Source organism: Pantherophis guttatus, chromosome 7 (genome assembly GCF_059756535.1).
Source record: "Pantherophis guttatus breed Tessera chromosome 7, ASM5975653v1, whole genome shotgun sequence".
Lineage (NCBI taxonomy): Eukaryota > Metazoa > Chordata > Lepidosauria > Squamata > Colubridae > Pantherophis > Pantherophis guttatus.
The window spans coordinates 17,838,789-17,862,767 of NC_142069.1; the positions used below are offsets into that span (position 1 = coordinate 17,838,789).

The following is a 23,979-nucleotide window of genomic DNA, read 5'->3' on the forward strand; positions in this document are numbered from 1 at the left end:
TTTTTCTCAGTTCGGAGGCTACTTGAGGATGTTATTTACCTGCCGACAGCAGGAAAGCATGGTTTACACTCCATTACCCCTCTTGTCCCTCTGTGCATAATATACCTAATTGGGGGAGGTTAATATAGCCCAAAGAGATCCAGAGCTATGTTGAGCCAAAATTAATCTCCTCTATCCTTTGCTGCTGATGGGCTTATGGTATTTGCAAAATACACTAACCTTGTTCATGACCCAGTTAAGTGTATGACAGACACTGAGTGTTTAATCCATCGTTGACTGTTTTAATTTACACGGTGAGCCACCTTGAAGAGTTCTGGATTGAAAAGCAGGATAAATGTCTTTTAAATAAAAACAAATTTAAGCGCGGCGATAGAAAAGAAACATCTGTCCCAGTTGCTATCAATGAGTTGACGAGGGCAGTCTAAAATGATATTGCAATTATGAAGAAGCGGGTGAATTGTCTCTCATAATCTTAGTGGGGCTCCAACGTGTGCTAAAACTTCACCATCCCATGTTTCCTCGGAAGGAAGCTTGGAATTACCTACTTTGCACGCCTGTCAACCGATTCAAAGAAGCCAATCAATCATATAAGCTTGGGTTGTTTTAATATATGCAGCTGTCGAATAGATTTGCATATGTTTGCATAGGGGTAAAAACAATAGTCCTGAAGGAAGTTTGTGCCTGTGCCGTTTGTCATTTGCTCAGAAGAGGCACTTTCTTCTACGATGAGAGGTGATATTTTTTAACAATGGGGGGGGTCTAAAATGGTGCCATGCTAGCAATGACCAATCAGGATATGTTGGTGAACCAAAGAATATCAGAGTCTTCCCTACAGTCTTTCCAAATTCAGGGAGGACTGGGAGATGGAAATATCCCTCCATTTCTTTTTTTTTCTTTTTTTAAAAAAATATTTTTTTCATAAAACTTCAATGTCTACATGAACAGTGTGTTGTCTGGGTACAATTAGGTTTGAGAAATAATAGTAATAATGGTACTATTAACATTGAATATTATCAATGTTAATATTCATAACATTGATCACGATCACATAATCACAGAGCCTTGGTAGTACAGGGGTTTAAGGCACCTTGTTATTAAGCTTATTAAGACCAGCTGCCTGCAATTACTGCAGGGTTCGAATCTCGCCAAGGCTCAAGGTTGACTCAGCCTTCCATCCTTTTTAAGGTAGGTGAAATGAGGACCCAGTTTGTGGGGGCAATAAGCTGACTTTGTATTAATATACAAAAGGATGAAGGCTATTGCTTAACGCATTGTAAACCGCCCTGAGTCTTCGGAGAAGGGCGGCATATAAATCAAATTAAAAAATAATAATAATAATAGCAGTATTTGCTTATCTATCTCAGTAAGCCTTCTATCCATCATCTCTTTTTTTCATCATCATCATTTTTTACTTTTTAAACATATAAACACAGGCTTCAGGGGATAATTAGAACTGCAGAAAAAACAATTGCTACTAACCTGCCTTCCATCTGTATATTGCACCAGTCAAAAAGAGGGCTGTGAAAATATCTACAGAGCCCTCACATCCTGGACATAAATTGTTTCAACTTCTACTCTCAAAACGACACTATAGGGCACTGCACATCGGAACAACTAGACACAAGGACAGTTTTTCCCCCGAATGCCATCATGCTGCTAAACAATTAATTCCTACAACACTGTCAAATAATTTACTAAGACTGTATTATTATTATTATTCTCTTCTTTACTAGTATCTATCTCTTCCCACTTATTACTATAACCATGTTGCTTGTACCTTTCAATTTATATTGTTTTTATTTGTTTCCTAGTATGATTTGATAGTTTATTAGTAATCTTGACTATCAGTAAGTGTTGTATCTTTTTATTCTTGATGAATGTATTTTATTCTCCTCATGTACACTGAGAGCATATACGCCATAGGCAAATTCCTTGTGTGTCCAATCACACTTGGCCAATAAAGAATTCTATTCTATTCTATTCTATTCTATTCTATTCTATTCTATTCTATTCTATTCTATTCTATTCTATTCTATTCTATTCTATATAATAATAATCTTAACTTCTAACATTTACTTGTACATAGTAACTATAATAACTTTCATCATATAACAATATATATATAATAACATTTTCCCAGTTTTTAGTTTCTAGCTCTATTTCCTAATCTTTAGTAAAACAAATCCCATATCAAAATTTATTCTGTATCTATCCATCATCTCTTGCCCTTTTTATTATTTCAACTCTTATTGACTTTTTGATCGGTCTCCCTTGCTCCTCCCTTGGGACCTTATATCCCTCTACATCACTCCGGTTTAATCTAAATATCTTCTCTACCTCTGGTCACATTTCAATCTTGTCATGTTACAACCACAAGGTTTTTGAAGATCATCTTTAATATAGGATTGCTCTGCCCAGAAGTTTTCTTCACTAAGCCACAAATGGCTGAGTTTACTGATAGTTAAAAGACAGAAACCATTATTGGTAAACAGAAATGGCTGGATTTACATAACATACTAAACCAAAACATTACAACTTCCATTATAGCTCAGTATGATACAAAAATGCAGCACTTTTTTCAAATATACTGTATATATCTAATGATATGGGGGCTAATCATTTTCAGTATATGGTTGCCTATTTGAATACAGTTATTGCTTTGGCTTTCCCCCCCCCCTTTTCTTTTGCTGCTTACTCTAAATTTAATTGCATTGTATTCTCCAGGACTCAGAGTGGGTTTGTTTGGTTTCACTGTTTTCTTAATTTAATTTCCATGCAATATATTTCCAACTATCCATTGCATCAATATTTTACCTTTCCCTGGAGGAAAAGAAATCATTTGAACTTTTACAAATGCCTCACTCAGAGAAAAATTAATACCAAGGTAATGAGATAGAGTGATTTCCACCCCCACCCCTTTGTTCTGCTAGGAAGTTCTCTTAAAAAGAAACTTTTCCTTCACAAGGAACAATTTCATGGCTCTCCAGACTACGATTTGAATCCAGATTGTATCTTACACTAAAGTACTTAAAACACAGAGATTGGATTTAGATACAGTACTACTATCGGTAAGTCCATAGCCATTCTCTCCTGCTGACTCTCACTTCTCCTCTTCTTCTACAAAGCTGGAAGAAACCCAAACTATCTCCTTGCATTTTTAGATCTACATCAAGTTAAGAATGCTAATTTTACATGTACCCCACCCATCACTGCAGGGAGGCAGGGAATGTTACGAGTCCCCTTGCCTAAGGAGGTCCATCTAGTGCAGGAGTGTCAAACTCGATTTCACTGAGGGCTGCATTAGGGTTGTGTTTGACCTTGCGGGCGGGGCATGGCCACGGTGGTCGTGTCCAACTCGACGTCAGTCGTGTCGGGGGCGCCTGTGGTGGCCCGAGCACTCGGCCAGCGAAAACGGGCTCCCAAGCTCCGTTTCCAGCTGCAATGGCCTCTTGCAACCCTCTGCCAGCACAAATGGAGCTTGGGAGCCCGTTTTCCTTGCGTTCTGCCCCAGCTACGGACCCCAAAGAACGCAGCACACACAAAGTCTATACAAATCTTAGTTTACTAATTAAGGACTACTAATGAGTTTTCTTAGTAGTTGTTCGAACACAAGTACAGTTTAAATCAGTCTTTTCTGAACAAGGGCTGTTAATTTAACTTCATTAGCAGCCGACAAGAATCCAAAGAATAATAACTCAATTCTGAAGCACAGTATTTCAGATAACTGTAATCTTACTGTGGTTAGCAGAATGCCCAGAAGCAATTTGCAGGAAAACTGACAAGAAAGGAGCAAGAGCCAATCAGATGTTTTTGGAATCAAGACGCAAAGGAATATGAACGAAGTTGTTTCCTGTAAATTGCCTCAGTCATCATCCTTCCTTAAATAGGCTAGAGGAGTGGCCAATTAGCCCCAAGCCTTACTCTCGAGGAGACCTCCTCCTGAGGAGCCACTCCTGCCTGCGCGCTCGTGCATCAAGAAGAGGCTCCTCCTCTTCTTCCTCTTCACTGATGGAAGCTTCTGGAGGTTCTGAAGGCCCTGGCTGAATCCCCGCCTCTGGCACCACATCTTCTCCAGCCTCCTCATTGTCTGACTCGAGTGCCAGCTTCACAGGCTGCTGGCGCAGCACCACACCAGCCTCCTCGCTGTCGGAATCAGCTACTAGCTGCACAGGCCGCTGACAGGCCACAACACCCTGCCAGAGGCACCACGGGCCAGTCCTTTGCTGTTTCCAGGGCAGCCCCATGGGCCAGATCTAAGCCTTGAGTTTGATACCGCTGATCCAGTGGGATCAAAAAGTAGGGCCTTCTCCATGGTGGCTCCTCCCTGTAGAACATCATCCCTGCAGAAATAAGATTAGCCCCTATTTTGATACTCTTTTGCAAGGCCCTGAAGACCTGGTTTTGCCAATGGGCTTCGGGATTTCAGAGTGGGATGGAGCCCATCAAATGGCTCATTTGATTGTTGTCACCAGCAAGATTTGTAGAGGGGGGGAGTTATTGCTTTTTTAAATTGTTTTTGTATTGGGATTTTATCCTTATGAACTGCTCAGTCAGAGTCACTGAGTGTGAGTTGGGCAGCCATATGAATTTTCTTAAATAAGTTTTAAACATAGCTTCTGAATACAAATTAGCTTCATAAACAGTGCTTCAGGCCAAGTTCTTTCTATTAACGATAATTAAGGCTGGCTAGTTCATACATAACATTGTCTCAGAAATGTGGTCTATTTGAATTTAGCTTAACATATTGCATGAACCCAGTCATTATGGTTTGTAAACCACGATTTTTGATTTAGCATTGGTTTAGCATTACACGAACTTAACCCACTGCAGTGCAGTATGTATGACAAAACCTGGTTAAAACAATGTGCAAAGCTCTGTCCATGTTCAGATGACACAGCAAACCATGGTCAACAGCAAAACGAAAATAATGTTTCTCAGTCCCTCCAGTGGTGAAATCCAATTTTTTTTTACTACCGGTTCTATGGGCGTGGCTTGGTGTGTGTGGCTTGGTGGGCATGGCAGGGGAAGGATATTGCAAAATCTCCATTCCTACCCCACGGCTGGGGGAAGGATATTGCAAAATCTCCATTCCCAGCCCACTCTGGGGCCAGCCAGAGGTGGTATTTGCTGTTTCTCCGAACTACTCAAAATTTCCGCTACCGGTTCTCCAGAACCTGTCAGAACCAGCTGGATTTCACCTCTGAGTCCCTCCCTTATTACACCAGAAGATTGCTAGGATGGGGACCTGTAAACTTGCTGAGACATTTCCTTGAGTGCTACACCAGGCCAGAGTTTTCTTCTTGCATATTACCGAATTAATACTTCAAGCAGATGTTGACTGGTATTAGTTTTTAAGAAGGCAAGTTGCAAGTTGGCCAATTAAACAGATACACTTGAGAACTGCATTACCTAAGTTAGGAATATAAAGGAAAGTTGGACAGGTGTTGTTTTTATGTCAGTGTGCCACAGGTTCTGTACCACTATTAAGGGCTTTTATTACCCCTTAATATCTGCTATTGTACCTTCTGGATATTTGACTCCAAGAGGAACCTGGACCTGGAAGGATTAAATATATCTATTTAAATATATCTTAGATCTCTCTAAGATCCCCCTTTTCAGACATGTTTGACTTGAACTTTCATAAACTAAGGCCAGCATGCCAGTGGCTATTCTGCCTCTTCTGAAGGCATTTGTCATATCAGTGACCCAAGTGCTTTCAAAAAGGTTTAGATGGAGTCTAATGAATAATGGCAGGAAAGTGAATCATGTCGGTAATTCTTATGGAACTAAACCTGTAAAATAGCCCTTGCCAACCTGAAAATTTCAGAGCAGATGAGACTGTAATGCTTAGAACTCCCTGCTAGCATGGACACCCTCAGAGCAGAGGTAGGCTGAGGGCTAGGCCGACGTTGGATTGGTCTGTTTCTGAAGGAATTTATGGAAAGGAGTTGATATGGTTGGATTACTTTAGGGCAGGGGTGTCAAACTCAACAGCTTTCAGCAGATGATGAGAAGAAGGTTTTAAGGACTGCAAAAAAGAGATTCTTTTCGGTCTATGGCAGTTCAATTAGTATAGGTAGTCCTCGGTTTATGACCACAATTGAGTCCAATTTTTTTTTGTTCCTACATGAAACATTTATTAAGCGAATTTTACGGCTTTTCGTGCCACAGTTGCTAAGTGAATCACTGCAGTCGTTAAGTTAGTAAAGACGGTTGTTAAGTGAATCTGGCTTCTCCTCTGACTTTGCTCGTAAGAAGGTCGCAAAAGGTGATCACATGACCCCCGCGACACTGCAACCGTCATAAATATGAGTCAGCGGCCAAGCATTCGTATTTTGATCGCGTGGCCATGGGGACGCTGCAATGGTCATAAGTGTGAAAAATGGTCATAAGTCACTTTTTTCAGTGCCGTTGTTAACTTTGACCGGTCACTAAATGAGCTGTTTACATACATGTATGTAAATAACTGAGTAAGCAAATAAATAAATTGGATTTAAAGGGTGCCTACAATTTTGGAGCCATAGGTTGACCATTCATGAATAAAAGATCATCCAAAGTTTATTGGTGAGCCCTCCTTAACTGGTAGCCCCGTGCCCTATATCTTTCATAGCAATACTTTCTGTGTGATGGAAATTCTCTGTGTAAGCCTTATTTAGGTGTTCCACTCAGATGTTCTACCTGAAGATGAGTGGAAACCAGGGATGGGCTGCTGGGGATTAGCAGGGGTTTGGGAGATCCTCTAACTAAGATTCTGTGCAGTTTGGAGAACCCCCAAATCCCACTCCTGGCTGGCCCCGCCCACCCCGCCCCTCCCAGGAGTCCCCACGCGGCCCGGTTTGGATGCAAATAAGTGCAAGGTATGCACGGAGGCTCAGGGAAGGCAAAAATTGGGCCTACCAGAAGTTCAGGAAGGCCGGAAACGGGCTCGTTTTTGGCCTTCAGAGGGCCTCCAGAGCCTGGGGAGGCCATTTTCACCATCCCGGAGGCTCGAGAAAAGCCTCCGGAGCCTGGGGAGGGCAAAAACGCCCCCCTGCTGTAGTGCAGGAGGCCAACTTGGCCACGCCCATGTTGGCCACGCCTACCCAGCAATCAGGCAGGGAACCCCTTGCTAAAATTTTTGAAGCCCACCCGTGGTGGAAACCTCAGGTCAGCAACATTACATTAGTACAGACCCACTTGCTGGCATTTGCATATGCAAAATAAATGGCTGAAAAGATGCAGCTGTTACCTGCAGATTGATACCAGGAATCAGGGCTATCTAACATGCATATGTGATGGGACTAAAAGTGCTTCATGCAAGCACCATGTACTAGAAAGCAATGCAAGAGTAAAATATGTAATTTGGGCTTTTGTGTCAAGCAATTAGTACAATAATAGATGGCCTTCAAATAATGTAAGCGGGGGGAACAGATTACTTATGCTCTCACGTAACATATGACTGGATTTATCCAACTAAGAGGTTGTCAAGGATTATATGAATCATTTAAAAAAAGAGAGCCAGATGCTACTTCCTAAGGAAAAAATACATTTTAAAAAATCTTTATACATGCCAAGGATGAATTTAGGCAGCTTTAAATGACAAAATTTGGGATGGTTGTATATTGAAATATTAGATACAGGCCAATCAATTTAAAGTTGTTTGAGGACTTTAATTTAACAACCAGTTCTCTGCCCTAATGATTTCTTCCAACAACCAGTTTGCCAAACTGTTCAGAAAGTTAACAACCGGTTCTCCCGAAGTGGTGCGAACTGGTTGAATCCCACCACTGAAGCAAACCTATTGTCATCACTTCCTTTTGTTCTGTTGCAGTTTTCAATAGAGTTCTTTACACTACTGAGTAAAGTCATGCAATACTTTCTGTTGCCTCAAAAATTTAGCAAAGACAGGCAATTTAATAACCAGGAAACATATCTATCTTTTCTACCATTTTTCAGTATCAAGGGTCAAAGGCTGATGGTGCCATAGCACTGACATCACTAGAAGCATATTGGATTGGATAGGATAGGATAGGATAGGATAGGATAGGATAGGATAGGATAGGGTATGAATAAGAATAGGAATGGAATAGGAATAGGAATAGGAATAGGAATAGGAATGGAATGGAATGGAATAGAAGGATAGGATAGGATAGGATAGGATAGGATAGGATAGGATAGGATAGGATAGGATTGGATAGGGCATGAATAAGAATAGGAATGGAATAGGAATAGGAATAGGAATAGGAATAGGAATAGGAATAGGAATAGGAATAGGAATAGGAATGGAATGGAATAGAAGGATAGGATAGGATAGGATAGGATAGGATAGGATAGGATAGGATAGGATAGGATAGGATAGGATAGGATTGGATAGGGCATGAATAAGAATAGGAATGGAATAGGAATAGGAATAGGAATAGGAATAGGAATAGGAATAGGAATAGGAATAGGAATGGAATGGAATAGAAGGATAGGATAGGATAGGATAGGATAGGATAGGATAGGATAGGATAGGATAGGATAGGATTGGATAGGGCATGAGTAAGAATAGGAATGGAATAGGAATAGGAATAGGAATGGAATAGAATAGAAGGATAGGATAGGATAGGATAGGATAGGATAGGATAGGAGAGGAGAGGAGAGGAGAGGAGAGGAGAGGATAGGATAGGATAGGATAGGATAGGATAGGATAGGATAGAATAGAATTCTTTATTGGCCAAATATGATTAGGCATACAAGGAATTTGTCTCTGGTGCATAAACTCTCAGTGTACATACAACAACAAGGTAATATAATCAGTGTACATACAAACATACAAATTAACAGCAACTTTTTAAAAAAACAACTGGACAATGATTAAAAGCAAAATAGGAATAGTCCCTATTGTCCTTATGTGTAAAATGTACCCTGTTTCCCCTAAAATAAATCATTCCCTGATAATAAGCCCAATTGGGCTTTTGAGCGCGTGCACTAAAATAAGCCCCCCCTGAAAATAAGCCCTCCCCAAAAAAATTTAAACACCTGCGCAGCCAGTCTCCGCCATTTCCTCTGGTTTCCTCCACATGCCCCAAAATAATAAGACCTCCCTGAAAATAAGGCTAGCGCTTATTTCAGGGTTCAAAAAAATATAAGACAGGGTCTTATTTTTGGGAAAACACGTTATCAATTTTTTCAGGAGTTGGCTGTTGATTTTCAACTACATTTCCAAAGTTAGAAAAAGAGGCTGAAAGCACCCATATCATTTAAGTAACTGGGGTTCCCTCTTTCTAGTAAATCTGGGAGCAGTCGTGGAGATGATATACAGAAACTACCAAATACATTCAAAAACACAAATTGTTTGTGGCCAAAATTGATGTAATGGAGATCTCTCCTTAACTCACTTTTTGACAAAAAATTTTTAAGACTTTTAGAGAGTTCTTTCAGAATAAATCTGTTTTGTATTTATTGCAGTCCCTCCAAACGAGCCAGTTATTTTTCAAAGGTTCTTTTTTACATGCCTCGCTCAGCTAGCAGGGTATTTTACTGACACGATTAGTAAAATGGTCTTCTGTTTGTCTCCTGATTTATGAAAAAATCACTCATTAATCAGTCACATTAGATTTGGCTCAGCTTGGCACAGATATCCCCAATTCCATTCATTCTGTTTGGATTCTACTAAACATGTATTTCCACCTCAGATTATTTTGAGCCAAACTTGAAAATTCTAATTTCATTTTCTCAGTTTAGATTCAGATTCATATTAAGCCTGAATGCTATTTACATGCAACTATGCAGAGATTAAGAAAACATGTCCCCCCCCCTCGGCAAAATAATGGTTGATATAATAGAAAATTTGGTGAAAAGCTGACAAGTTTTTTCTCAGTGCATCAGTAGATTCATACCTTTGATGCATTTCTGAGAATGCACATTGGTAAATATTATAACTTGAACTGCATACTAAAAATCTCCTTATCTCACTGGAGTGAAAATATTTAGCTGGGTGAAGAATAAAAACACACATAGAAACACATGGTGAGATGAGAAACAAGATCTGGAGCCAAATATTTTGTGGCAGACGGTGAACATTATAAAAAGAAGAGTGACATGCCAGCAAAAAAACTGCAGTAGCTGAACACAAGTAGCCTAACATATTTTAAAATTATTTTGTACAATAACTAACTTTATCATAATTCTGTTTCAGGTTCATTAAAGCAAGAGCTACCAAACTGAAAGATAAAGCAGCTGCTTTTAAGATGGAGAATCTGCAATGGAAAGAGAGCTTCAAGGATCTCAAGGTCATCTTGAAGGTGTCTATAAAAATTCTTACCAAAAGTAAAGATTAAAGAAGGAAGGGATTTATTAACTGCATAGGGAGGAATTAACATTACCTGTGATGAATCAATCATAACTGCTTTTAATGAAACCTAAAATAATTTACTTTTCTTTTTCCTAGCCATACCTATGATTTAATAGGGCAATGTATCAAAGGCCAAATGCTGAAGGCCAGTGTTTCTTGGCCTTGGCATGTTAAAGATGTGTGGACTTAAACTCCCAGAATTCCCTGCTGGGGTATGCTGGCTGGGGAATTCTGGGAGTTGAGGTCCACCATACATCTTAAAACTACTGAAGTTGAGAAAGAATGCTGTAGGCCCTTGCTCTAAGAGTTCTTCAGAAAACACCATTCCATCCATCTCTGCATACATTGGGAGCAGGCATTAATAATTATCAATACATTTAGGAATTTTTAATTTCACAACTGAGGAAGCTACTCTTTTAGAAAGGCAGAAGGGCCTGAATTCCCTGACCTGCCTGCAGGAAGAAATATTTCAGCCTTGGTATGGTTAAAGCAAGGTGGCTATAGCTGGGCTGCAAAACCTCAGAGAACCACTAAATGGCAGTAAAGAGAATCTTCTTTATCTGATTTATATTATTTATACAAATCAACATCACATGAAGTGTTAATATCACTTTATAATGCCTTGGTAAGGCTGCACTTGAAAAACTGCATTCAGTTTTGGTCACCACGATGTAAGAAAGATGTGGAGACTGTAGAAAGAGTGCAGAGAAGAGCAACAAAAATGATTAGGGAACTGGAGGCTAAAACATATGAAGAATGGCTGCAGGAACTCGGTATGTCTAGTTTAATGAAAAGAAGGACTAGGGGAGACATGATAGCAGTGTTCCAAGATCTCAGGGGCTGCCACAAAGAAGAGGGGGTCAAGCTATTCTCCAAAGCACCTGAAGACAGAAAAAGAAGCAACTGATGGAAACTAATCAAGGAGTGAACCAACCTAAGAAAGAAGGACAAACTTCCTGTCAGTTAGAACAATTAATCAGTGGAACGACTTGCCTCCAGAAATTGTGAATGCTACAACACTGGAAGTTTTTAAGAAGATGTTGGATAACCATTTGTCTGAAATGGTGTAGGAATTCCTGGGTCGGACTAGAAGACCTCCAAGGTCCCTTCCAACTCTGTATTCTATTCTATTCTATTCTATTCTATTCTATTCTATTCTATTCCATTCTATTCTATTCTATTCTATTCTATTCTATTCTATTCTATTCTATTCTATTCTATTCTGCATCTCTTTGCTTCCATCAACTGATCAGTGTGTGTGTGTGTGTGTGTGTTTACAGTCCAAATATAATATGCCTACTTAAAGACATAGGCAGAGGGGAATATAAGAGGTGCATGCAAATGACAACTCACTTACAAGTTGTATTTTTATTGCAGCCAGGCATCAAATTTAATGTGTCAGGTACAGTAGTGACAAAGTGGCAAAATGCAGTGTATACCAAAAGTCAGACCCCATAGGCTAACCGCAATATGTTATATTATCTTTTTTCAGAGAAAATGTCGTTATATTAAGGAATGTTCTCAACAGTCATGTGTTAAATAAATAAGGAAGTGCTTAGAAGAAATGGCAAACCACTTGAACATTTAATGTATATACTAAACTGTCTATCAAAACTGACTTTCTCTATGGGGCCGTACTTTAGATACATTCTATATACACACTCTACCTTATTTAGGAAAAATGTTTTCATTTGCATAATATGGCTTGGAGCACATGGAAAGGTATGTGTTAATTGCATACAGCGAGCCAAAAATAATTAAGAAAACATGGATTGTCAATGATGGTTTCACTCGGTTTCTCATTTTTCCAATCTTAAATTTGTTTCATTCATTTGTTTTGCTACACTTTATAATTGCATAAACGTCAGTGAATATTTTGTGTGTGTTTTCCCTTCTACCCATATTACTTGTACTTAACTTTTTCCCTAACACTCATATTTTTTGCAGTCCATCTACCATAATGTATTATTTTCACAAATATTTCCTGTATTGTTTGCGCTTATCGCTAATATACCCCTTTTCTGAACAGAGTGAAAATTGTGCCTCCATGACTGTGCACGCATGATTCTTGAGATATATTTGTGATTAGACTCACGCATTGGCACAGTAAGTGTAAATTCAGGGAGCGTGAATTCAATAAGCTTGCGTCAAAAAAAGAAATAACCACATTTCTCTCTGATCCCTCAATATAACAGAAATATATATTTATTCTGTGATGGATCAGCATTCCTATCCCAATTTCCTCATCCCTGGCTAAGATGTACATCAGGAATTCTGCCTTATACACCATCCGACTATTCATCTATCTTGGTCAATATTGCCTATTCTGATAGACAACAGTTCTGTCCAGACCTCTGCCCCCCCCCAAAAAATACAGATATTTCCCATCACATCCTACCCAGGGGTGAAATCCAGCAGGTTCTGACAGGTTCTGGAGAACCGGTAGCAGAAATTTTGAGTAGTTCGGAGAACCGGTAGCGGAAATTTTGAGTAGTTCAGAGAACCGGCAAATACCGGCTGGCCCCAGATTAGGGTGGGAATCGAGATTTTGCAATATCCTTCCCCCAGGAGTGGGGAGGAAATGGGGATTTTGCAGTATCCTTCCCCTGGAGTGGGGTGGGAAAGGAGATTTTGCAGTATCTTTCCCCTGCCACGCCCACCAAGCCACACCACGCCCACCAAGCCATGCCCACAGAACCAGTAGTAAAAAAATTTGGATTTCACCACTGGTCCTACCTGATGATTTAAGATGAAGGTGCCCTCTTCATGCAAAATATTCCCTATGGTTGTTCCCAAAATATATCCGCCCAGTCCCATCCCCATCCCTGGTGATGGTCCGCAAGCTGGGAGTGCACATGAAAAGGAACTAAGCTAAACAATGGATGGAGAAATGGCCCCGCCCCGCCCCAGCCCTCTCTCCCAAGGCATGAGGAGAAGCAGGCGTACCTGTTTATTCTTTAAGTCAAGGGAGAGCTCATAATTGGACGCAGCCGCATGGGAACAGGTAGCTGCCCCTTTGCTGCGCTGCCCTCTCACGGGGGAACCTGTGTGGTGGAGGCTGGCCTTCTGCACCAAATGGGAGGACCCCGCTGCCTGCTCTTCCTGCCGCTCCTCATGCTGGGCTTTTAACTTCAAGGTGTCGGACCTGCCTTCCTGGCCACTGCCTCTGCCGGACTCCTTCGGTTCGTCCACGTCACACCCGGTTTTCTTGCTGGCTGAACCGCAGGGATCATCACTGTGAACAAAACGCAACGTTTCTCTTTTTTTATTTGGTTTTTTTGTTTGTTTGTTTTGTTTTGTTTTTGGTTGGTCGGTTTAATTTTCTAGCTCTACGTAGCTAACTGGCTTTGCAAAAACAAAAAAAAAAATAATAATAATCCACGGAGCACAGGCTACAATAGGGCAGATGTTAGAAAGCTCCTGGAAGTGGAGGGAAAGTTAACCATTAGTGGAATCATCGTCATGAGAGAGTCAGGCAGGGCAAAACTTGTAGGCCTCTCCTAGGTAACAGTCAACAACAGTCTGGCAGGAGGGAGTAACCTATGGTTGATGAGTCATCGACAGTCCCCCCCCCAACTTCTATTGAATTACCCCTCCGAGGCTCCCCAAGATCATTGTCAAAATTCAGCAGCAAAATGATGATTCTTACCAGTGCATTTGCACTCATGCAAGTTTTCCATAAACACTTAAAATAGGTATGCTAAGCCTCTAAGAAGATTTTGAGTGGGCAGGAAAATTCCCAAGCTCTTCAAATTATGGTTGAAACTTGTCCCACTTCCTCCATTGGTATCACATCTCACTGCCTCAAACCCCAGAATCACGCTCCCCAGAAACAATTATATTTCCAATAAAATCAAAATTGCCCGTTTCTGGTTATACTAAAGGCATTTCAAAGGCATTATAACAAACTTCCCAGTCCACTACCCTCAACAGTTATTAGATTTCAATTTCTAAAATCCCAAGTCAGCGGGAAATTATGCAAATTGAACTCTAACTCATCTCAAGAACACTGGATTTGGCAAGTCAGATTACAGAATGAGAACACATTGACATAACCTAGAATTTAGTGAGCCAAAGGCAATAAAGCACTGTGGCTTGCTAGCATTTTACCCCACTTTTACTCCTTTTCAGGAAATGCAGATACTGAAGGTTGTTGAGTTCAAGATCACCATGTGAGACAGACGTCTGTAAGTAGATCACAGACGCTTTTAGCTATGAATTAGGAAGATCCCATTACATATCCCAGAACATGTGAGATGAATGTTGTATACTGTTCTATACTATGCTATGCCATGCCATGCCATACCATACCATACCATACTTTGTATAATAAATAAATAAATAAATAAATAAATAATTTTATTTCTATACCGCCCTTCTCCCGAAGGACTCAGGGCGGTGTACAGCCAATTTAAAAACACAACACACAACAATAATTAAAAATTAAAATAATTACATAGATTTGGCCGATTTAAAACCCCAAACATTTAAAATACCCCAATTAAAATTATTAAGTTGATAGCCCTGCCTGGCGGAACAACAGGGTCTTCAGTGCGCAACGAAACACTCGGAGGTCGGAGATCTTGCGTATTTCCGGGGGCAGTTCATTCCACAGGGCTGGGGCTCCCACAGAAAAGGCCCTCCCCCTGGGTGTCGCCAGCCGACATAACTTGGCTGATGGCACCCTGAGGAGACCCTCTCTGTGGGAGCGGACTGGTCAGGGGTCAGCAACCTGCATAATATAGGTCAGGGGTCAGCAACCTGCAGCTCTGGAGCCACATGTGGCTCTTTCACCCCTCTGCTGCAACTCCCTGTCACTCAAAAAATATGCGTCACAACCGCCAATGTGTAACACCTGCCAGCACACGATTTATTGAGCTTTTCAAACCCCCGGTAGGCCAACCATGGATAAATCCAAGAAAAGAAAAGTTTCAGAAGAAAACAAAGTTTAATTCAACTACACATGCTAGTTTTGTGGCCGCTTAAGAAATAGTCAGGCACGGGAAGGGTTTTGTGGCTCCCGGTGTTTTCTTTTCTGTGGGAAACGGGTCCAAATGGCTCTTTGAGTGTTTAAGGTTGCAGACCCCTGGTATAGGTGGTATCTGGCTCAATAGTAATAACTGTGAAAGGGAACTTGGAGCCCTACTAGACAATCCCTTAAATATGAACCAGCAGTGTGCTGCAGCTGCCAAAAAAGCCAATACAATCCTAGGCTGTATTAACAGTGGGATAGAATCAAGATCACCTGAAGTGTTAAAACCAATTTATAATGCCTTGATAAGACCATGCTATTGCATCCAGTTTCAGTTGCCACAATATTAAAAAAAAGATGCTGAGACTTTAGAAAGAATGCAGAGAAGAGCAACAAAGCTGATTAGGGGACTGGAAGCCAAAACATATGAAGAACGGTTGCAGGAACTGGGTTCGTCGAGTTTAATGAAAAGAAGGACTAGGGTAGACATGATAACAGTGTTCCAAGATCTCAGGGGCTGCCACAAAGAAGAAGGAGTCAAACTATTCTCCAAAGCACCCGAGGGCAGGACAAGAAGCAATGGGTGGAAACTAATCAAGGAGAGAACCAACCTAGAACTAAGGAGAAAATTCCTGCTAGGACAATTAATCAGTGGAACGACTTGCCTCCAGAAGTTATGGGTGCTTCAACACTGGAGGTTTTTAAGAAGAGACCGGAAAAGCATTTCTCTGAAATGGTATAGGGTTTCTTGCCTGAGCAGGAGATTGGACTAGAAGACCTCCAACTCTGTTATTCTGTTATTCTTTTATACATATAATAGGAAGCCTCAATACTCAGTTTGTATTTGATGTGGAATATATACTTCACAGATGGGCAATATCCACTCAAAGTAATCTTCATTCATATTTCAAATGCTGCCAATCTAGACTCATAAAACAATGTACTGCAATAGTTTTCTCCAGCATTGTAGTCCAAATACATCTATTCAGAGGACACCAAAGTGAGAATGGAGGGAGAAGACACTAAAAGGAAATGAGAGACAAGGCAATTTTTACAGATATCAGCATACACAACTGTAGTCTACCAATATCCTACTTTTGAGCCCCAAAGCCCATCCAGATTGGAGAGGGGGGAAACTGAATATTTTGTTTATGGGAAGTTCTTATACCACAGAATGGTATATTTATGCAACTTCCCAGTTTGATCCCGAACGTGTAGGCCTAAAGCCGTGATGGTGCACCTACGGCATGTGTGCCACAGCTGGCATGCAGAGCCCTCTCTGCGGGCACGCAGGCCATCACCCAGCTTAGCTTCACTGCACATGCACGCGCGTGCCTCCCGCTGGCCAGCTGATTTTTGGGATGCGCGGAGGCGGGGCACATGTGGGAGATGCATGTGCATGCACAGGGGGTCGCACGCATGCGCAGGGGGGCAGGGGTCATGTGCATGTGGGGGGGCAGGGGTTGCATGCATGTGCAGGGGCAGGGGTTGCACACACATGCATGAGTGTGGGGGCGGAGTGTGGGGGGTGGGGTGTGTCCCCCATGGCCCACTTTTGGGCCCAGGAGGCTGCTAGGCAAAAATGGGGGTAGGGGTGCAGCCCGCCCCCTCCATAGCCCCCCCCCACAGTCCATTTTTGGGCCCAGGAGGGTGCAGGGAGGCCTCCTAGGCCAAAAACGGGGGGCCGGGGGGTCACACACGCATGTGCAGAGGGTGGGCAGAGCATGGGTGGTTGCGCACGCTTGCGCTTTCAGCACACAACAAGAAAAAGGTTAGCCATTACTGGTCTAAAGTCACCCAGAGCATTTCTTAAAGTTGCTAACTAACTTTGTTAGTTTAAGGCTTAGGTGAATTTTCTAACCAATTACAAGGCAACCCCTGCCCTTCCAAAAAAGGACCGATTAATTTCAGCTTCATTCACATCAATGACCTCTTGTTTTATCTTTCACAGATGGGATGGAAAGACAACATGAATCCCCTGGGCTGGAAGGATGTCACACCATTGGTCTTAGCTGAGAAGAATGTTGTGTATGAGTTATCTATGGATTTGTGTATCTTTCTTTGTGGGAAAACATATGGCATGGTGATTGTGGGTTTTGGGGGGGGGAGTTATTGTTTCTTTTGGGAGGGAACTCTTATTTTTATGGACAACTTTAATGCTGATGGAAAGCTGTGATTCAACTTTCAGTCCTAGTAAGGAGAAGGTACATCTGAAATATTGCCAACAAAACTGCAGAGACTAGTCCAGTGGTGAAATCCAATTTTTTTTACTACCAGTTCTGGGGTTGTGGCTTGGTGGGCGTGGTGTGGCTTGGTGGGCGTGGCTTGGTGGGCATGGCAGGGGAAGGATACTGCAAAATCCCCATTCCCTCCCCACTCCTGGGGGAAGGATATTGCAAAATCTCATTCCCACCCCACTCTGGGGCCAGCCATAGGTGGTATTTGCTCTTTCTCTGAACTACTCAAGATATCTGCTACTGGTTCTCCGAACTGCTCAAAATTTCTGTTACCGGTTCTCTAGAACCTGCTGGATTTCACCCCTGGACTAGTCCAGGCAATTGCCAAGAATCAATACTGACTCAAAGGAATGGAGAAAAAAAAGAAAGAAAAAGAGAGGGAAAAAAGAGGGAAATGCTGCTATCTGCTAATTCATTTCCCAACTGAAATTAATCCTAAATTAGGCTGATGCTGTCTTTGTGTATATATTGCTTATCTCTAAGCATGAGTTTACTTGCATATTCTATCTACTGTTCACAGCATGAAACCCTACTAAAGAAGCAAACAAAATTTACTCCGAGATGTATATGCATAGAATTAGTCTTAATAGCATGTATCTTTTTTCCCCTCACAGATCTCTCATTTGATAGATCCTGAAAAATCACATTTTTAAACTGGACTGCAGGCCACAAAAAGATGGGTCCCACAAACTGGAGAAACCGGGGGACTGAGAGTTCTAGTCCCACCTGAGGCACAAAGCCAGCTGGGTGATCTTGGGCCAGTCAATCTCTCTGAGCCCTAGGAAGGAGGCAAGGGCAAACCACTTCCAAAAGAAAACTGCAAGAACAAGTCCAAGCAGTTTCCAGGCAGTAACAATGACTCACAGACTCACCCCTCCCCCAATTGACACAATAATAGTTCACAATTGGAGAGAGAAGGTGATGTTTTTGCAGGTTATATATCCATAAATATCTGTCAAAGATGAGATATGAATGATTAAGTAAGTGTTAGATTATGAATATAAAAAGAGACAGATGCCGAAGTCAATTATCTGGAATGGAAAAGGCCAGTTGTCTTTGATTAATATGTAGTTCAAATAGATTTGTCAAGCCTTTTACTTATGTTGGTGTAGAAATATGTAAATGATTTAATTGGGAGAATGCTACCCCGTGCTAAACATATAGAAAAGGGACAGGGTTTTGAATACATGGTTGCACCCCCCATGTTACATTTTTAGCTACTTCCCTCTCCCCCAACGTCATATATTAAAAACATGCTGCAGCAAAGAAAATACTGTATGTGTATTAGGCTTAAAGAGAAAGATTAAACTTCAGACGGTATGGAGTAGGGGAAGGAACTGTCCAAAGTAGTGATTAGGCCTCAGGGAAAAACTAGTTTCGAAAGAAATTTCAAGGCTTCCTTTGAGCACATGCAAATCAAATCCTAATGCTACTTGCTCTCTAATTACTTAGTGCACCAACTGAGATCTTGGAAGATTTCAGCCTACAGTTTGGGGTAAGGAGCATCCGTTTTTATTTCCCACTGTCAGCTGCTACTTTACTGGGACATCCTAATGAACAAATGCTCCTCCCTTACCAACTAGTTTTAAGGGGAGGAAAATTATTTACCTTACACTGCGAGACATTTTTCAGTAGGTGTTATTTAAACTTCCTAATCCCCAACCCTTTCAACTTGTCTGTATGACTGGAGGATGGTTAGGATATTTATATTTAGCGCGGGGATTATAGGGAGAAAGTCCCGTATTATTATTGCTTATAGAGTGTGGAGAAGGGACATCCGATGCCATTTTCATTCAGAATTTGCTAGAAGCTGCACATTCATAAACCTTAGGGAAGGCATATGTTTATGACATGCCGAAACAGTGAATAAGAAGGGTCATAGTTTGACAGATGAATGCATATGATGCATGCAGGCGTTCCAAATTCCTAGACTGCCTAGCACAGGGGTCTCCAACCTTGGCAACTTTAAGACTTGTGGACTTCAACTCCCAGAATTGCCAAGGTTGGAGACCCTTAGCATAGCAAATATTTTCAGTTTGTCTATTTGTTCACCTCCGACATGTTATTTTCTCCCTCCCAATATTTGATTGGCCCCATCTTGCAATAGACGCTTTGCTACCAAAGTCACAGAATGAAATTATAACTCTTCCACTATATACAGGTTAGAAATTGATCCTGGTTTTGACACTGACAATAAACTTCTTTATACTCTATCTGGTAGCAATAGAATATTCTGGAGGTATAGGACTTTTCTTACCACCTAGCACCCATCCATTCAATTTTCATCTTTCTTCTGTCACAAGATTTAAGTCAACATCCTTCTAAATTGGCCTTTTAGGGAAGGTTGGACAGGAAGATCTGCCATTAGGCCATTGTTTATTTATTTATTATATTTCTATACCGCCTTTCTCCCGTAGGACTCAAGGCGGTGTACAGTCAAGAAAAATATAGACACACAAACATCATAAAATTGCTAATTAAAATTATTACTTAGTTTGTGATGTACTTGCATAAAAATTTTCAAGCAAAGTCACCCAGATTCACTTCAGTCTTGATTTTGCACAGACAGTGTCCAAGTGAGGACTGGGTTCATGGCTGTATTTTCTTTCGGCATCACCTGTGTCAGGACAAATAGGAGGAGTGTCCCATCCTAGTTCTCCTTGACCCTTCAGTGGCATTTGATGCTAATGGCCATGACGTTCTTCAGGGATCACTTGAGAGTTGGGGACACTGTTCTGTAATAGTTCCATTTCTTCTTCCTAAGGGAGTGATTCCATATGGTATTGGTGGGGGAAGAAAAGTCAAGACTGTTGGGCACTTCCTTCTGGAATGCTACAAAATTGAAGCCTCCCCCTTTTACTCTTTATTTTATTTTATTTTTTATTTTATATTGGATTTCTATACCGCCCTTCTCCCTGAGGACTCAGGGCGGTGTACAGCCAGATTAAAAAACATGCAGAACAAATATTAAAAACAATTAAAAGATATATAAATTTGGCCCAATTAAAACTCATTTGCCAATTAAAAACGTTTAAAACATTTAAAAACAGTTAAAAATTTCATCTTAAGCCAGCCCGGCTTGTTTAAATAAATGGGTTTTAAGGGCGCGACGGAAGGCACTGAGGTCTTGGATTCTCCTTATCTCTGGGGGGAGCTGATTCCAGAGGGTGGGAGCCCCCACAGAGAAGGCTCTCCCCCTGGGGGTCACCAGCCTACATTGTCTGGCTGATGGCACCCCGAGGAGGCCCTCTCTGTGGGAGCGCACGGGTCGATGGGAGGTCGTTGGTAGCAGCAGGCGGTCTCGAAGATAGCTAGGCCCTATGCCATGGAGCGCTTTAAAGGTGATAACCAACACCTTGAAGCGCACCCAGAAGACAACTGGGAGCCAGTGCAGCTCGCGCAGGAGCGGTGTTACATGGGAGCGCCATGCTGCTCCCGTCACTACCCGCGCTGCTGCGTTCTGGACCAGCTGGAGCCTCCGGGTGCTCCTCAAGGGGAGCCCCATGTAGAGAGCGTTGCAATAGTCAAGGCGAGAGGTGACGAGGGCGTGAGTGACTGTGCACAGGGAATCCCGATCAAGAAAGGGCCGCAACTGGCGAATCAGGCGAACCTGATAAAAGGTCCCCCTGGTTACAGCCGTCAGATGTTCCTCCAAGGACAGCTGCATATCCAGGAGGACTCCCAGATTGCGAGCCCTCTCTGTGGGGGCCAATGACTCGCCCCCAATAGTCAGTGATGGAGTCAACTGACTATATCGGGATGCCGGGAGCCACAGCCACTCAGTCTTGGAAGGGTTGAGCTTGAGCCTGTTCCTCCCCATCCAGATCCGTACAGCCTCCAGGCACTGGGACATCACTTCAAGGGCATCGTTGGGGTGGCCTGGGGTGGAGATGTACAGCTGGGTGTCATCAGCGTACTGGTGGTATCTCACCCCAAAGCCACGGATGATCTCACCCAGCGGCTTCACATAAATGTTGAACAGGAGAGGCGAGAGGACCGATCCCTGCGGCACTCCACAAATGAGAGGCCTCGAGGTTGACCTCTGCCCCCCTGCCAACACAAACTGCGACCGGTCGGAGAGAAAGGAGGAGAACCACCGCAACACAGTGCCTCCCACCCCCAACTCTTCCAGCCGGTGCAGCATGATACCATGGTCGATGGTATCAAAAGCCGCTGAGAGGTCTAACAGGACCAGAACAGAGGAACAACCCCTGTCCCGAGCCCTCCAGAGATCATCAACCAACGCGACCAATGCCGTTTCTGTGCTGTGCCCAGACCTGAAACCCGACTGGAACGGATCTAGATAAGATGTTTCCTCCAGGAATTGCGGAAACTGTCGTGCGACCACACTCTCAACAACCTTCGCCATAAAGCGAAGGTTGGAGACAGGACGATAGTTGGCCAATATTGCTCTCAGTTCAGGTTCAAATATCTACAGTATGCTAATGAAATAAAGGTGTATATCTGTACTTCAGAGCTGGACAAAAAGATGCCATGGGAATCCTGATCCAGTGTCTAGGCAGTGCTTCTCAACTTTGGCCACTTTAAGATACGTGGACTTCAATTTCCAGAATTCTCCCAATCAGCATGGGAATATGAGGACATTCTGGGAGTTGAAGTCCACAAGTCTTAAAGTAGCCAAGATTGGAGACCCCTGGTTTAGAGGGTGTAAGGGCATGAACAGAACAAAAGACATTGCTTTGAATCCTAGCAAAATGTGATTCCTGTTTGCCCAGGAACCATCTGGTTCTTTTTATATCTCGTTTTAACTCTAGCGTTCATGTCACAACTTGGGAGTTACCCTGGACTCATGGCTACTGTTGGATGCACAGATAGATACCACATCTTGGATAGTCTTTGCCTAGCTTTGGGTGGTGCATCAGTCGTGGTTCTTTCTGGAACAGCAAGTCCCTATGGCAGTGGTTCACACTCTTTTTGTCATCAGAAGGCACCACTGTGTGCTTTATATGGCAATGTCTTTGAAGGCCACTTTGAACAGCAGGTGGGGGAAGAATACCAACCATTATGGCATATATAGCATTGACACGCAGGTGGAATTCAAAGGATTAGCTTTAACTTAAGCCTCACGTGAGACTTGGCTTCTGACAATCTTCTGGACTACCTAGACCAGATGAAACTGAATTGTTTAGTATGTTCATCCCAGGTGGAGGCTTACAGTGCCCCACTTGTTTGGCATGATTTGCAGATGAAATATATACCGTATTTTTCGGAGTATAAGACACACTTTTTTCCCTTCTAAAAGAGGCTGAAAATTTGGGTGCGTCTTAATACTCCAAATGTAACCCCACGTGCGGTGCCCAAAATGGCTCCCCGGAACAGTTGCTGCCTTCTCTTACTCCTTCTGCACTTTGCCTGCTTTAGTCACTGGAGCTCCCTCTGAGGATCAGCTGTGCTTTTTAAGCTGTTTTTCAGCCCCAACGCGAACGAAGCGATCTTCTGTGCTTTGCCTGCTTTTCTAATTGCTGCTCCCTCTGACAATCAGCTATGCTTTAGAAGCACAGCCCCAACCAACCCCAACCTCAAAACCAGCAAGAAAACTAATGTGCTGGGACTAGCCAGATGAATACCTGGTAGGCAGAATTTTTTCCCCTCTATTTTCCTCCCAAAAAAACTAAGGTGCGTCTTATACTCCAGTGAGTCTTATACTCTGAAAAATACGTGTACCAGGTTGTCTGTCTAAGGGTATTTGCAATCCATACAGACCTGAGCCTAAGCTTCCTCATTTGCTAGGTCCCTGTTCTGCCCCAGCTACGGACCCCAAAGAACACAGCACACACAAAGTCTGTACAAACCTTAGTTTACTAAATTAAATCAGTCTTTTTCAAATAAAGGCTGTTAATTAACTTTCTTAACAGCCTACAAGAATCCAAAGAATAAATAATCATAATCTTACTATGGTTGGCAGAAAGCCCAGAAGCAATTTGCAGGAAACTGATAAGAGAACTAAGATCAGGACGCGAAGAAGAGTGAACGAAGTTGTTCCCTGCAAATTGCCTCAGTCGTCGTCCTTCCTTAAATAGGCTAAGGGAGTGGCCAATTAGCCCCAAGCCTTACTCTTGAGGAGACCTCCTCCTGAGGAGCCACTCCTGCCTTTTGCAGCTCTGTGCGCCCATGCATCGAGAAGAGGTTCCTCCTCTTCTTCCTCTTCACCCATGGAAGCTTCTGGAGGTTCTGAAGGCCCTGGCTGAATCCCTGACTCTGGCACCACATCTTCTCCAGCCTCCTCATTGTCTGACTCGAGCGCCAGCTGCACAGGCTGCTGGCGCAGCACCACACCAGCCTCCTCGCTGTCGGAATCAGGTACTAGCTGCACAGGCCACTGACGGGCCACAACAGTCCCATCTTTTACCCGCTGTAGAGGTGGCTTTGTACAAAACATTTCTACCACAACAGGTGGCATCCATAATTTTGAAGTTCAATCCCATGAGGTTGAA

General features: G+C 42.4%; 1 protein-coding gene across 7 annotated transcripts in view; it reads right to left on the bottom strand.

Moving 5' to 3' along the window:
- Positions 1-23,979, bottom strand: part of IQSEC3 (IQ motif and Sec7 domain ArfGEF 3) — a 242,532-nt gene that overhangs the window by 83,583 nt on the left and 134,970 nt on the right. For all 7 annotated transcript variants that reach the window (XM_060694483.2, XM_087873704.1, XM_060694482.2 and 4 more), the window contains exon 3: positions 13,262-13,550. In XM_060694483.2, the coding sequence (XP_060550466.2) occupies positions 13,262-13,550 (289 nt within the window). The remainder of the gene's footprint in view (positions 1-13,261; positions 13,551-23,979) is intronic.